This window comes from Phalangium opilio, unplaced genomic scaffold, assembly GCF_054372755.1.
Source record: "Phalangium opilio isolate 3A_F unplaced genomic scaffold, DU_Popi_V2 ptg000094l_1, whole genome shotgun sequence".
Taxonomy (NCBI): domain Eukaryota; kingdom Metazoa; phylum Arthropoda; class Arachnida; order Opiliones; family Phalangiidae; genus Phalangium; species Phalangium opilio.
The window spans coordinates 2,467,284-2,484,208 of record NW_028324199.1 but is presented as its reverse complement, the minus strand read 5'-3'; the positions used below and the strand labels follow the sequence as shown (position 1 = coordinate 2,484,208).

General features: G+C 38.0%; 1 protein-coding gene across 1 annotated transcript; it reads right to left on the bottom strand.

Annotated features, from left to right (window-relative positions):
- Nucleotides 1-675: 675 nt before the first annotated feature.
- On the bottom strand, nt 676-2,093 carry LOC149637925 (uncharacterized). Its single transcript, XM_089850800.1, has 2 exons — nt 734-2,093; nt 676-680 (listed from the first exon to the last, which is right to left on the bottom strand). The coding sequence occupies exons 1-2, from the start codon at nt 2,091-2,093 to the stop codon at nt 676-678; spliced, it is 1,365 nt and encodes a 454-aa protein (XP_089706926.1).
- Nucleotides 2,094-16,925: the final 14,832 nt, after the last annotated feature.

Sequence of the window (16,925 nt, the reverse complement as noted above, 5' to 3'; positions counted from 1 at the left end):
GGCTAGGGATGTCTTTGGAGATAGGCTTAACAAAAAAATAAATAACCACAGTTGTTAATAACTTTCTCTAGCGCAGTTATAGCGCAGTTTTGTAGTTGAAATCTCGCGGGCTTTTTTGAGTGAAGGGAAACAAGATCCCGCTCGGAGAGAGAGGAAAGAAAGGTAGTTTCGCTCGGAGAGAGAGGAAAGAAATGAAAATGGCTAGGGATGTCTTTGGAGATAGGCTTAACAAAAAAATAAATAACCACAGTTGTTAATAACTTTCTCTGGCGCAGTTTTAGCGCAGTTTTATTTCAGATTGCAACTCCGAATATTCTGGAGAGTCATCAGTATACCGTTTTGAAAAAACATATGGATTTGTGATAGGAATAGTAAGACTCCCTATAGTCCGCCCAATACTTTTCGTTGAATAATTTGTTTCCAAATGCGAGATCAATTTGGGTATGTAAGTCAGTCGAAAATTTGCCACTCAGATTTGGCATTAACTCAATATCCCATTTGGAAAAACATTTCGTCAAAGCGGTGCTAGACTTCAAGAAATCGACGTTTATGTCGCCGACTACAACAGTAGGAACGTTTTTGTTGTACTTCTCGCGGAGTGAAGCCTGTAGATTTTGTAGTACTAAGACTAAAGAAGCGTTGGGCGATTTGTACAGCAGTACCAAAACCATTTTCTCATTCTCAAATTCGCATTCCATCCACACACGCTCAAGGTGAGCTTTTCGGTTAATACCTCTTCCAGCGGGAAGCGAGGGGTGCATTAACTGCGAATTAAGGGTACTGTTTTTGACACTATTATAAACATATATAGAAGAACCAAAGGCAACTCTTTGAGACACTTCTTCATCCAAAAATATTCCACCCAAATGCACAAATCCACCAAGAGGGATATCATCAGACTTTTTCATCCACGTTTCAACAACACCAATGATTTCGGCGTTCATAATAAGATTGTCACAGCGCAAATCATCCGCATGACTCCGCAATGATGTAACGTTTTGGAAATAAAAAACTGGTTGAGAAACCAGTGTTGGTATGACAAGGGTTGCATCTCTTCTCAGTCTGGTCATTTCTATTTTGACCAAGTCTTTATCTTCTGCCTGATTATTGGGTATTTTAAATTCACCATCTATAAAAAGGCCTTGCGCTGTTTTTGCTCTACTGCAAGCGACGTACAATTTGGGACGTTGAAGACGTTTGTTTTTAGTGTGCACCACAACCGACGAGTAAGTGTCACCTTGACTTTTATGTACCGTTATGGCCTCGGCTACTCTCAAAGGAAATTGCTTCCTGGTGACGGGTATATTTTTTTGGTCAAATCTTCGATTAAACGATCTAACCATCTTTTCAATTGGAGTCCACGTTTTATCCGCATTCGTGGCAGCTATTAACCCGGCCGACGTCTTACGAGATTGTTTTCCAACAGTATCATGATCAAACTCTACCCACGTCCTAACCGGAACTCTAGTACCTCTTTTAGTTGTTCCATAGTCAATCCGTCTAAGACTACCTGTCGCACCATTTGTCAAACCGTCATTTATATCGCAGTTGTTTGTCATCATGTATCTAGCTCCTACTGTGAGTCTTAATTTTCGTGGCAAGCCATAGGTATCTGAAATTTTCCATAAATGTGCGTTTTCTAGAACCTTTTTCTTTATATCGTTCCGGACGTCTCCACCAGCGCAATCGAAGGCTAACGCAATGCAAGTTTCGGTTGTCATCTGCATCAAGCGATCTTCGTTGAACCGGTCCACATCCTTGTTGTTCTCAAATAAGTTGATGGCGTCTGACGGGTGCTCATTGCCTTCCTTAACCTGACGATTTTTGAAAAATATCACATCTTCAGGTGTAAGCATTCCTACGGACATTCGATTCAAAGTCAATGCGAAAATTTTGTCTTCTTTTTGACGCATAATTTCCGACAGTTCAAAAAGGGAAAAATTTTCCCATAACGGGCTGTCGATCAATGCCGCATAAACATTTTCGCTGGGCCGAGGGGCCCGGAAAACAAAGTTACCACCAACTGGGGGTAACTGATTAAAGTCTCCTACTACTAATACAGAAATTCCACCAAAATGTTCTTGGGAACCCATTATTTGCTGAAGTCTGGCATGTATCTGATTTAACATTTTTACGCCCGTCATGGATATTTCATCTATAATGAGCAACTTCAAATCGGTCAACGCCACCCTTATTTTACTCAAGCTTTCTACCTCCAAACGGGCCATTTGCCCACCGTATTGACTAACGGGTAGATTGAATGTGCTGTGTAGTGTAGAGCCCCTATGTTAAAGGCCGCTTTCCCGGTTGGTGCTGTTTTAAGAACAACGAGATTGGAGTTGTCCGCACCAGGCTGCTTATGGAAATATTTTGTAATTCCTTCAAAGACAGCATTGATCAAAACACTTTTTCCAACTCCAGCTCCCCCAGATACAAACAATCGCAAAGGTTTTCCTTTGTCCGTCTTAAAACGGCCCAAAATGTAGTTGAAAACCTCCTTTTGCCTCAAATTGAGACTTCTTACTAAGTTTGTATATTCTTCGTTCGTTGAATATAAAACTCTTTGGATGATAGTGTTGTCTACAGTCCCGTTATCCGATATATCCCTACTGATGTCTCCAACAGCAGTCTGCAAAGCCTCGACAGCTAAATCAGGATCATCCATTGTGAATGTCTTATTTCTTGCGTCTTCATGCTCCATAAGAGGCTGGGTATTTTCAACATCCACAACTTCACTAAGCTGAAAGTCAGCCATCGCTTCTGCTATAGCTTGTTCATCAGATTCGTGGAAAAACTGTTTTCTTTTTTCGGTTAACGCTGATAGATTTGATTTATACATTTCTTCGCTGCTTTTGTTTATAATATCCCCAATTTCGTCTCTATATGGCCAAAATAACATTAGTTGCTCTCGGTAAAAATTGGCTTCATCCTTCTCCAAGCTGTAGTGCCGAAATCTAATTATTTTGGGTTTCCCTCTTTTACGAATATATCCTTTCCCTTCATTGAGAGGAATCCAGTTCTTAGACTCTGCACCCTCATCTTCGACAATATCAAATTCATCTTCATTAATATTTGTTGAGGCTGGGGATTTTCGTTTCGATTTTTGATAGTCGTACCAAGCGCAAAATTCGGAAAGTGAGAGCGTTTCCAAATTGTCTGGTCTCATTGGATATCTTTCGATTAATCCTGATGCGTACATATCCGTGCTGTTCTCTGACAGATTTTCTAGTTCCGACGGGGATTTCAAAATTCGTAATCTTTCTTCTGGGGGACTTGTATTGATGTATTCCGTGACTCGACTGGATCGAGAAACAGGTATTTGTATACACCCGGTGGCAGCTTCTTGAGCGGATATTTCCTGACCCGAGAGAAATTTGTTCGCTACTACTTTAAATCGTTCCTTTATAGATGATCCTTGTCGTTTGGAATCTTTCATTGCCTCCAAGAGTAATTTTGAAATGCCTCTCTGCGATTTCCCTATATAAGAAACCACATACATAATGCACGCATAGGGATCCAGCACATACTGTATATCCATGTTCGCTTTCCAGAGAGGCAACACGGTTTTGTTGAAGGCATTAATGCGTATTTCTTTGGGACTTCTTCTTAGCAGAACGGTCTTCTTGCTTAATTTGTAAGTAACACAATCTGTATATACTGACTCTGTTAAGCCGAGTTGTTTAATAAATTCGTCGCAGGTTTCTGGAGCGCTATCCGGCTTCAAATTTTCAATAGCATCAAGAACTTTCCTATATTCTTTCCCAATCTTCTTTGTCCAACTTTCACTCCATTGTCTCAATTCTGGATCATGAATTACTGTTCTCGGCATAGGGGGAATAGGAATACCAAAGCGACAAACTGTTTTTTCGTCTCGTTTCTTCTTACATGTTCTCGAATGCTTGTGCGTCTGCAGTTTTATAAAGTCAGCCCACTGGTCTTCGTTTTGTTTCTCACAAGTTATAATGCGATCGATAAATTCAATAACTTCCGGCGTATTTGACCCATCAGCTTTAAGCTTTGGTGCTCCTTCAATCCAAATTAAAGCGTGCATGTGGGGAGACCCACGGTGCTGGAATTCCATACGAAAATAGTAATCCGTAACAGTTCCAAGTGGTGCTGCCTTGCTTTTTAAGTATTTTAAGAAAGCCCTAAATCTGTGGTCAAAGTACCTTGCGCAAGTAACTGCGTCATTTTGAATCAGCTTTGGCTTTTCAAGGAATCCCATCTGCTCAATTTGCTCTTCACTTTTTGCATTTTGCCCAGAAGAAATCAAAAGCGCATTTATCAATTCTGGCCACTTCGTTTCTGCAGCCGATATCGTAAAAAAGAGCGTTGGGGTTCCTAGTTGTCGCAACCTTGACAAAAGCTGTTTAGAGCGTTTTTGCCAATAAGCTGGAGACGACCTTATTGAAGCTAATATTCCAAGTGCATCATCGTGCTTAACTAGCGTCTCCAATTCCCCTGCGGATCTTACTACTCCTGCAGTGATTAAGCGCCCATCTTTACTCATTGTTTTACGCAATGCAATTTGAATAGATTGGCTAACTTTTAGCGTTTCAATTTTAAGGAATGTGTAAAATAACTTTGAAACATCCGACGCGCATCTACGATCAAAATTGGTCAGTTCCCATTTCGCAATATCTTGGTAACTACATTCTACTTTATAAGCCCTAGGTTACCCCCCGTAAATCCGTGGAAAAGAAAGCTCTTCCGCGTCTTTATCAAACAACAATGAGGCTGGCCTTTGACCTTCGCCGGGGGCATATTGAATAGTGACGCCACTTGGTAAATTGAAATCCTCATCGGAAATTAATAGAGTATCATTTTGGCCGGTATTTTCAATAGCACCTTCTTGATCTTCATTCCATTCATCATCGCTATCAAAGTCATTATTTTTTCCACCTGTTTTTATTTCATGGTCAAGGCTATGCAAATCACCATCAATATTTTTAAATGGATGTACGCTCGGAACTAACTTGTCGTCCTTCCTACTATCTTGAATCTGATCATTTATTACATCGGGATTGCGGTCATTTTCATTAACCACAAAATCCATAGTTTCGTTATCAACAGGAAGTAGACTTTCTGTTAGAATTACGCCATTCCTGTCGTAAAGAGGTGAAGCAACCAATAGCCTTAAAGCTTATATGATATATTTTGGTCGAACTGTCTCGTGCAAAAAAGCATGGTCGTATTCCATCCGACGCATGAGCTTGACTTGTATGGTTTTTGTTCCAGGAGGAAGCCTTGGCAATATCGAAACTGTGCTGTCAATGCCTATTGGTACATTTACACAATTCCCTTTAATTCCTCTTTGTTGGTCCACTGCCATCTTTAATACTAGGCCTTGAAATGTACAACAGAAGCATTTTTTAAGTGACACTTTGAATTTGCGCTTAGTAACCGTTAGATGGCGCTTTTCTGAGGCGAATTTTCGCGATGAGGAAAGTAAATTCGTACTGCGCAGTCTCGCATGACGTCACGTCTTTCTCTTATGGCGGACTATTTTAAAATGTCCCATAAATTTCTATTATTAGAATGGCTAAAGGTGCACCTCTTTTTAGGGTAGAAAGAAACTAAAATAACAATTTTTTGGAAAAGGTTGCAATAAACAAGCTAATTAGCAAAAACTTTCGGAAAGGTAGCAATAAATAAGGGTAAAAATATATCCAATTTAGTAAAATTTTGTAAAATTTGGAAATATATTCAGTTGATAAAACTTGATAATTCCAAAAACAGGTGCACATTAAGCCGCTCATATTTTTTTAAAACTAAGAGGTCCACTGGATAATTTGACCAATAAATTTTCAGAAGTTTTGATAGCTTGGCTAGGGAGAAGCGTCTTTATTTTTGCGCACTCTAGTGGATAATGTCCTATAAATTTTCCATTCAAACTGGGGGCACTGGACACTTGTCCTATAAGAAGTGTTTCTTATTTCCGGCCCTGACTATGGGTGCAATTAGTCGCTAAAATGATACTCAGTTATGTATGATTGTATCCTTCGTCAAATTCAGTGAAATCTGAAGCCCAACTACAATGAATAGATCAATGTGTTTGTATCGTGTCTCTCAACCTAGATCCCACGCAAAAGTTTTGAGTTTAATTCTTTTGCTGGATCGTGGGGATATAGGTATCCCAGCAATTATTTGACGAAAATTTGAATTGGTATTGCAGATTTTGTAAAGAAAGCAATGCAATTAATTTCGAAACGTTGTTCATTGATGATACTTGTCATTCTATTCAACCATATTTTCCGAAGGCTTTAAAATGTGACTGTCACACTTATTTGGCATTAACGAAACTACTGTTAACAAAGTTTATAAGACCATTGTTTGACAACTACGCGAAAGATTTAACAGATCGCAAATAATCGTACAAAAAGTTCAAGAACAAACCTCTCTCTAGAAAAACTCTAAAGATTTAAATACATTTTACCCACGCTGTGATAAATGCCTTCTTATGTTTTAACAAGTTGAAAATAAACTTGTCGTGTGTCAGGTTATTTTAATCAGCTGCTATATTATCCTCAATACCTTTACTTTAACCGTTCTGTTGCAAGCTTTCAACAATTTTCCATAGTTTTAAACTTGCCGCCAGTTTAACACCTCAGAAAAGCGACATCTAGCGCCATTTGTGAAATCCTAACTGCCACCCCCCTTTTATTCGTATCGCATGGCCTAGTATTAGAGATGGCAGTGGTTGGTCGCAACCAAGTTTCCGTATTTGCATGAACGGAATTCTGGGTGCGACCATTCTTTGCTCCAAATTTGACAATCTTTTCATAACCATTGGAATCTCTGGGAAAGTGAACCCATTCATTGGAGAAAATTTTGGGAGTTTGCCTTTGCAAATGGCCTTGTTGCATGTGTGACAGAGATTTATTTTGTCTGGTGCTTCAGGTACAATGTTTCCGACAACTTGAATATATTTTTCTTTTTTCATTGGTCGAATACTTGATTTGAATTTCAAACACGAACACCCTTCACACTTCCATATCGGAGCTTCTTTTATGTTCGATAAAAACGTTCCAACATGAAACATGGCAGAGTTTTCCGCTTTGCGGGTTGCTTCGTTTTGACTTCTAGCGGCTCTGGCTTGATTTTCCGCTTGCCTAATTTCTTCGTTTTGAAGTCGCGCTCTCTTGGCAGAATTTTCCGCTTGCCTGATTGCTTCATTTTGACTTCTAGCGGCTCTGGCTTGATTTTCCGCTTGCCTAATTTCTTCGTTTTGAAGTCGCGCTCTCTTGGCAGAATTTTCCGCTTGCCTGATTGCTTCATTTTGACTTCTAGCGGCTCTGGCTTGATTTTCCGCTTGCCTAATTTCTTCGTTTTGAAGTCGCGCTCTCTTGGCAGAATTTTCCGCTTGCCTGATTGCTTCATTTTGACTTCTAGCGGCTCTGGCTTGATTTTCCGCTTGCCTAATTTCTTCGTTTTGAAGTCGAGCTCTCTTGGCAGAATTTTCCGCTTCCCTGATTGCTTCATTTTGACTTCTAGCGGCTCTGGCTTGATTTTCATACAGTCTTACTTCTGTGTTTTCACGCCTTAATGAATTTCGTTGAGCTGACTTGGATTTATTCTGTTGAGTTCCGGGTATAATTTCGCGAGACGGCCTATGCATAATTTCATTAGCAAATTCCAGGGATTTATTCTGTTCGATTTCGCGAGACGATGGAGCCAAAGTTTCATGAGCTAATTCAATTTCGCGAGACGGTGAAGTTAAAGTTTCATTTGCAATTTCGAGGGATTTATCATGCTAAGTTTCGAGTACAATTTCGCGAGACGGTGGAGGTATAGTTCCATGAGCAAATTCCCTTCGTTTTTGGTAACTTTCTCTCCTTTTTGCATTTTCTCGCTCGCGATATTCAGGATTTTGGTGCCTTAATGAATTTCGTTCTCTCCTTTTTGCATTTTCTCGCTCGCGATATTCAGGATTTTGGCGCCTTAATGAATTTCGTTGAGCTGACTTGGATTTATTCTGTTGAGTCCCGGGTATAGTTTCGCGAGACGGCCCAGGCATAATTTCATTAGCAAATTCCAGGGATTTGTTCTGTTCGATTTCGCGAGTCGATGGAGCCAAAGTTTCATGCTCGGTTTCATGATAAAATTCAATTTCGCGAGACGGTGAAGGTAAAGTTTCATTTGCAATTTCGAGGGTTTTATCATGCTCAGTTTCGAGTACAATTTCGCGAGACGGTGGAGGTATAGTTCCATAAGCAAATTCCCTTCGTTTTTTGTAACTTTCTCTCCTTTTTGCATTTTCTCGCTCGCGATATTCAGGATTTTGGTGCCTTAATGAATTTCGTTCTCTCCTTTTTGCATTTTCTCGCTCGCGATATTCAGGATTTTGGCGCTTCAATGCAATTCTTTTACGGTTTCTCTCATGGAGATTCTGATTTTTCTGTTCCGAGTCTGACATTTGCTATAAATTATCAAAATACTATTTTAAGCATTATCCATTATCTTAAATGTTTAATCACATCTATTCTTTCAATGCTAATTTATAGACCAAACCACCCAAGCATTCATATTGGGGAAGTGTCATACTTATGGGTATTATGTTACTTATGATATAATGTATACAAAAGACACGCGCCGACCAATTTCATTATCCACAAATTGAAGCATTCATATTGGATAATTAATATAATCATAAATAATTAACATAATGCATACTGACAATCGCTATAAATTATCAAAATAAGTGTCATACTTATGGTTATTAGTTTTACATTTCAATGCTAATTCATAGACCAAACCACCCAAGCATTCATATTGGGGAAGTGTCATACTTATGGGTATTATGTTACTTATGATATAATGTATACAAAAGACACGCGCCGACCAATTTCATTATTTTCAAATTGAAGCATTCATATTGGATAATCATAAATAATTAACATAATGCATACATAATTAACATAATGCATACTGACAATCGCTATAAATTATCAAAATAAGTGTCATGATTATGGTTATAAGTCTTACTTCTTTGTTTTCACGCCTTAATGAGTTTCGACTGACATTCGCCGGCCCAGGCATAAATTTCGTTCAGCTGACTTGAAATTAATTTTGTTCAGCTGACTTGAAATTAATTTCGTTGAGCTGACTTGGAATTATTTACTAGGGGACTTCGGGTGAAGGAAGGAGAGCAAGTTTACTCTTAAGAGATTCAAAACCGAAAGACCCTTTATTTTCCAGTACGAAAAGACAATATACAGTTTTTACATTGCGATTCCTTGATTCTAAGAAGTCAGATTGACATGTAAATTGATGGGGGCCATATACGGAGAAAAAGAGTAAATACGAAGCTACTCTACAAGTATTGCCCGGAAATGGTGCAACCGATCCAAAAACCTAAACATTTATATTCAAGCTTAAATATTTCGTTACGCTCAAGGGTTTAGAAAGTTTCCCTTTGTAAAGTAAGCTAGTCTTTCGCTATACCCGTTTCTACTGAAACATTTGTCATGCTGGACGTGATAATGGCAGGAGATAAGGGTTGGCGCCTAGTTGGGATGGACAGGTCGGGGTTGTTTCCTTCCTCTGATCTGTAGATTCTTACTTAAAAAGAAATAGTCGTGGTAGCTTTACCTTAATCCTTTAGGAGACTCATGGGATGAACAAACAGTTTTCTTTCCCCCCTCTATCGAGGAATTCTTCTTTATGAATATAATGGCAGTAGCGGCTCCGCAACCTGGGTGGCTTACCCTTCTCTACCGCTAAAATGTCCTATTGCCAGAGTGTATGACATCATTGGCTTTTCTCTGGTTTTTGGAGTGTTTTATGGAAAAGTACCATTTTCTATGCCCTTTCTATAAACCCCCACCTCATGCCCATTTTTAAATTATAACTTGCGGTGTCGTTACGAAGGCTAGAGATTCATTTTCGTTCTTGCTCTCCAGTAAGCAATTTTCTCCAAGATGACTGATAAAACCACCCAAACAATTTACGCTAAAAACGCTTGGGGTGAACTTGAAGTAGAAATTGGCGACCTGCGCACCTGGCCAAATTCCATTAGGGATTTATTTTGGAAAAAACCCTTGACGAAGAACAATGACCATTTAGTGAAAATTTGCGCGTTCGGGCATTTAAACGGCGCGCGTGAAACCACGCTAATAGGCGCGTTGATGTTCACGAAAGTCGGCCATTATTTTTCAGACGTGTCAGCAGCCGTGATGGCTATTTATTTCGCGTGAAACTCGAGCAGAGACTTGCGAAGAACCGTGTATAGTTTTCACGTACGGCTTGGAAAATTTTTAAACTTGGAAAAAGAATGGTAAGCAACTTTTAAATTATTTCTTTTTTAAAAAGGCGGAACAATACCTCTTTGCACTATATTTTTTGAGCTAAATGTAATTAATTCGCAACTTCAACTGTCAAAGTGTTCTTTTAAAGTGCTTGAATTCAAGAAATTTCCGATATCGCATTTAAAATCTGAATTGCTTTTATTTATAGGGTGAAAGAAAAGTTTGATATTTTTCCGGCTGTTGAGTCGTCTATGAGGACTTCAACGCCCAAAAAAGGTAGGCCTCTTTTCAGAAGCATGCGCAGTAGCGTCTAACGGATTCCTTAGTTTTTAGTACAGTACCTTTCAAGGGAAAATATTAAGCCTGAACATAGAAAATCTCACCCTTTCAAAGCCAAATTTTACTTTTTGAAAGAATAGACTAATTTGAGAGATTTTTGAATTTCAACGCAATTATTAGGAGGGATTTGAAAATGTCAATGTTTATTCTCATTAGGACATATTTAGAGATTTTGGGATTACGATAAAAGTGTACGGGATTTTGACTAGCGTCCGACCCCCCGATTCTTGCAAACTGAAAGTGGTGCAAAGCGGGTTCTAGGCTTGTTCTAGGGTTCTAGCGAACTTCTGATAAACAAATTAAACAATAAAGGACTCTGAATTTTCCCCCCAATTTTTAATTTTACACGGAATTTTATTCCGGTAAAATTTAGCATCTTCGTTCTAAAACAGGTTTTCACTAGCCAAAGGCTGAGTCGACCTTCCATACTTTTCTTCCATAATCAGATTACTCATCTTTATTTGTTTCTTAGGAATGACGGTTAAAAGACAGCAAATTGAGGACTCGCCATCCATGTAACTATTTTATTCCATTATGATTTAAAATAATTAATGTTTTAGCAAAGGACGCATATCACATGAAATATTTATAAAAATACTTTAAAAAATTAAAATCATACAAAATTTAACATGCATTTTAAACATAAGCCTCTTAATAAATAAAATGAGTTCCTCATAGATGTTACTCATATTGATTTCCTTTCTTAGGGTTAATGTAAAAGTTCCCCGCGTCATTACCCTTGAGGACGACAACGAAGAAATTTTGGATGATGACTTGGATGTGTTGTTATGCCAGTCTTTGGAAAAGGTTGAAGCTCAAATTGTCAGTGTAATTTCTAGCTAATTTATTTCTTCGGGAAACTATCTCAATTTGAAATGTCAATATAATTAATCTAGTAAAACTTATTAACTGACTTTTAAACTAGTCACTCGAAAAGGGCTCGGAGCCTTTAAAGGACGCACCATTGATAAACAACTCGGAGCCTTTAAGCGAGGCACCACAGGAAAAGGACTCTGAGAGTTTAGACGAGGCACCACTCGAAAAGAGCTCGGACCCTTTAAAAGTTTAGAAGAGGCACCAGAAGAAGCATAATTTCATTTCTCAAGCCTTCCCACAATATAAAAATAAATATATAGTTTCATTAACTTTTCTTGTACTGTCATTCGTGTTGGTTTAGGCTAGTGAATAAAGCTTTTAGTTTCATAATCTCTTTAAAAAAAGCCCCATTTTATGAGAGAGAGAAAAAAGAGAAGGCGGCAAACCCTTCCCCTAATTCCTCCATGGTCTCAGCTTCTACCCCTCCAAGAAGTTTTGGGTTCTAAGTTTGTCTAGGATCAGACCACTAAACTCGGGTCTACGACCGTCACCCAGGGTATCGGAAGCTAACAGTTAGGCAAGGAGGAAAGGTAGTATGACGTCATTTAGCCCCCTCACTGGTTGGAGTATCTTCAGGTGGAAACCGTGGAATGCTGTTTCCAACCAGTGGGAGGGATCAAACGGCTGTAAGAGATAGGAGGGTATGACGTTGCGAGGTTTGAACTGTTAGCTCATTATTGCTTGTTATTTATAGAGTGAGAATGAGAACAAATTTTCTTTTTTACATCATGTTTATTTTTACTTTTACACTTTATTTGTGTGGAAGTAAAGAAACAAGATGCTACATTATTCGACTCATATTGGTTTTTAAAATCATTATATCATAAGTAACAAAAGAACCAAAAGTATGACACTTCCCCAATATGAATGCTAAACTTATAGAAAACGTCTTATAAACCTACGTATGTATACATTATATTAATTATACGGTTAATGTATAAACTATATATTGATTTTGCGCTGATCTTTGGAGGTTCGCGTGTCACAAAATTTAAGAAAGGGCACAAGCGCCTGTCGGGTTCGCGTGTCCTTTGTGTACATTAAATCATAAGTAACAAAATAAGTATGAATAGAGAGATCAACTATATGGGAGGCCACGTGAGCCGTGTAAAATTACTATTAAGGGCCAACCCTTGGGCCATCTTGTTATTATCCGCTTAGCAATATTATTAATTAATTAATGAAATTTAACTAATCGAGTTCAGTTTTTCAAAAATCCGGGAGTTAAATCCATTAAAATGGATGGGGAAACAGTCTCAGTAAACGAATCGGAGATACGTGCATTTTAACATCAGTGCCTTGGAGTTAAGAGAATTTTGAACTCGAGCAAGTCGATAAAAGAGAGGCAACCCAAGGTCGGTCAAAATCGTGCAGGCACTATAAGGTTAGAGCATAGAGCCTGTTTTCGGAAGGGAATTTCGCGGTGGCTGGTTGGGAGGGTAGAGAGCGCGCCCCCCTAAGATGACGTAGTAGTGTTCCACTAAAGAAGTTACGAGCGAGAGCAGAGAGAGAGAACCAGGACCGCCCTTTTAAAGCGCTTTTGACTCGAGTCTCGCGTTTCAAAGTTTTTTGGACGGACGGTTGAGGCGCGTAGGAATGTCTCCGGCCCCCGGGTCTCTACGCACACATAGAGATACAATAGGAACAGTTGAATTTTCAGCTTTGATTCGGGTTCAATGGAAGCGCCCCTTCGCGTGTGTGATAGGGTGAGTTGCTTGTAGTGCCATCTACATGCGGCGAGGTAAACTAAAATATTACTAACCCCATGTAATGAGCGCGGTCTGTACTTGGGAGGGAGACAACGCGGGTTCGAATCCCGCCGGGGACGTTTTATATTTAATTAATTTTTATTAATTTCCGTATTAATTAATGGAAGTAAAAGTGTTTGTAAAATAAAGACATGTTTATTAACAGAGAATTAAAATATTTGCAAGATGAAACATTACGGTATTTATTTTTGGTTCAAATTGAATAACTCCTTCGCACGCCGATAGGGGCGCCACGTATCAAAAACCCTATCACACACGCGAAGGGGTGGGATGGAAATTTTCGTAACAGAATGTCGCGAGACCCCCCTCGGAATAGTTTGTCTAGGTTCTTAATAGTGTTCTAATGTCTATGTACGCACAGTGCTGGCCGAGTCGCCGTTGCATCGTCCTGGTAAGGCTTAGATTTTGTAAGTATGATAATCAATTTGTGTTTAATAATTGGAATTGAAATAATAAAATTTAAAATTATAGGTATTTAAAATGCCGGGCTACAACTGTGCAGTAGTTGGTTGTGTGAACAACGTCATCAAAACCAAAAACATCGGAGTTTCGTATCACAAGTTTCCTGTTGAAACGCGGGTTCGTAAGAGGTGGATAGAGAAGATCAAAACAGACAAAATTAATACAAAATTCTCGAAAGTGTGTTCGTTACATTTCGCAACTGAAGATTTTGAGTCTGATTTAAAATCTCAACTTCTAAATATAAAGCCTAGAAGATACTTAAAGAAGAATGCAGTTCCTTCCTTATTGCTGGACAATAAATGTAATTCCTACTCCAAAGAAAACTGTGATAAGAATTTAAACACTCCAAATACTCCCAAATTGGACTCGTTGATAAATAACTCGGTTCCTTCCATATGTGATAGTCATTCGAAAGAAAACTGTGATATCAATTTAAGCATTCCAAAATCTCCCAAATTGGACTCATTGAAGAATAGCTCGACTCCTTCCATATGTAATAGTCATTCAAAAGAAAACTGTGATATCAATTTAAACATTCCAAAATCTCCCAGATTGGACTCATTGAAGAATAACTCGACTCCTTCCAGAAAAGAAAACTGTGATAACAATTTAAACATTACGCCTACCAAATCAGTGTACCTGAAGGAAAACTCAGTTTCTTCCTTAACATCGAATGACCATAATTATACCTCCTACTCAAAAGAAATTGATTTCAACACGTTGACATCTCCCTCTTCCCGAAAGAGAGAAAGCCTACTTGAGAAATCAATCAATTCTTTATTGACCCCCCAAACCCAAAGTTCCTTTACGTGAAATTGCGCGTATTTTTAAAATTTTGCTTCAAAAAGAGCGAAATTAGTGGTTCACATTAACGGTTATATCTCGAAGGCTATTTCACTTAGAGTGATAATTCTTTTTTCCTCGGGTCTAGGAAGGTTCGTCCTATGAAGTGTGAGTCAATTTATAAAATTAGAAAATCTAAATCGAAAGTTTTAAGCCGCATGTTTGAGAGTCATTTAGAAACGTCAGTAACAAATTAACCGTTAGCGCGATTAAAATTTTGCACGATGATGCTCTAGTTTGAACATTTTAAATCATATTAAAAAAGAGCCCGACCCTCGGAGAAAATCCGTTGGCGAGTGTCGGATGTTTGCCCGAAGCATGTTTTCGCTTCTGGCATCATGTTTAAAATTAAAAATAAAAATAAATAAAATAGGAATCACCATTTGAACTCAATAATGCCCTGGCAATGGCACTCTAGATTAAGAAAAACAAAACGAAATGAAGATGCGATGCGTAGAACCCGAGTTATGGGCGCTTGAAAATCCTGAAATCTATGAGGCTTCACCTTAACTAAAAAATCCAACTACTCAAAAGAACTTGTGTTTGCCTATATTAAAATGAGAACAATTATAAGAATGAATTTCATAAATGAAAGGGAAAAAATCCAGTCTCAGGACTGAAAGAAAGAGAAAAAGATGAAAAAAGTTGTATCTTAAAAATTTGTAAACCAAAAACTTTTGAAAACTTAAAATCTCAGATGTAGAAAGTTAATCTAAAAATTGTAAACCAAAAAGTTGTAAACCAAAAAGTTTTTTAAAAATTAAATTTACAGATCTCAAAATAACGTTTCTTCTATTTTCAGAAAAATCATAATTTATATTAAGAAAATTACGCATGTTATAATAATAGTAGTAGTATAATACCATCATTCCATTCTGACAATACCTTGATTCCTAATAATACCACTACTGAAATATATTTCACTACAATATTTAAATTATATCTAGTTTAACCAAAGTATATAATTTAAATAAAATATATGATAACGCAAGCAATAATTATAGTGAACTATTTCACACTTAAATCTTAATACTTGTATTTATATATAAATATAGGAATATTTTATACGGATGAATATAAATATTAACATCAATATTAATATTTATGTTAATATTTTATTAATCCTGATAAAATATTTATATATAAATACATATATTAAGATTTAAGTGTAAAATAGTGTTCACTATAATTATTGTTTTCATTATTATATATTTTAGTTAAATTATATACTTTAGTTAAATATATATATATATATATATATATATATTAAACTAAATATTTAACTAAAGTATATAAATATATATATAACAAGATGGCCCAAGGGCTGGGCCTTAATAGTAATTTTACACGGCTCACGTGACCCCCCGTATAGTTGATTTCCAATAAATCGTACAACTAAAAACATTTCTGAAACACAATCGTGTATCCCTTTAATTTCTAATAACGTCACATTTCAAATAATATTAATGAAACTAAATTGTGCACCCCACTAAAGTATAATTTTTAAAAACCATACGAATCAAATAATGTATTTAAACAAAATCCTGGATCCCCTAAACCAGAAATCACTATGACCGTAAAGCGTCCCCTCTATTTTACGAAACCTAACCTAACCATCCAGCATAATCTCTGATGTATCACGCGCACAAAGTGCAGTAGTTCACGAAAATTATCATCTTGTTTCCCTTCACTCAAAAAAGCCCGCGAGATTTAAACTACCTTTCTTTCCTCTCTCTCCGAGCGGGATGCCCCCTCTCCCTCTTCCCCCTCTCACTAATATACCAGGCAGGCAGTTCTCTCTCTACGCGGAGCTTCGTATCGCCACCGCGTACGCTAGCGATCTCTCTCTCTCATCGTAAGCGTACGTTTCGCGGACGCGACCGGTTTCCCTCTCTTATCGTAAGCGTTCGTTTCGCGGACGCGTCCGGGACAGGGACAGGGACAGGGGTTTTGGTGCCGTTTCTAAAATTTTAACGGAATAAAATTCCGTGTAAAATTAAAAAGCGAGAGAAACTTTCTACGGAAATTTTCTAGGGCGAACGTTCCGAATGCTCTCCCGTTGGAGGCAACCGAGCCTCTGATCTCCACCGTGACATACGCTAGAGCATAGCCCCCTGGATCACGCGACTCGCGGACGCAGGCTGCTCGCGCTATAGAAGCCCGCCCAAAGAATTATTTTCCAATGTTAAAGCGCGTATCGTGGATTTTTGCTCGAAAAATCAAAGCCGTCAGCTTTTAACATGGTCGTCTATGGGTGGAACACCGTTTTTTGGCCCTAATTTGGCAAATAATGGCTCAAATCTCTTGAAATTTTAATCGGGTGTGTAAAATAAGGTTTGTGATTTTTGTGCAAAGTTTCAAAATATTATATCGTGTAGTTTTTTGTAAA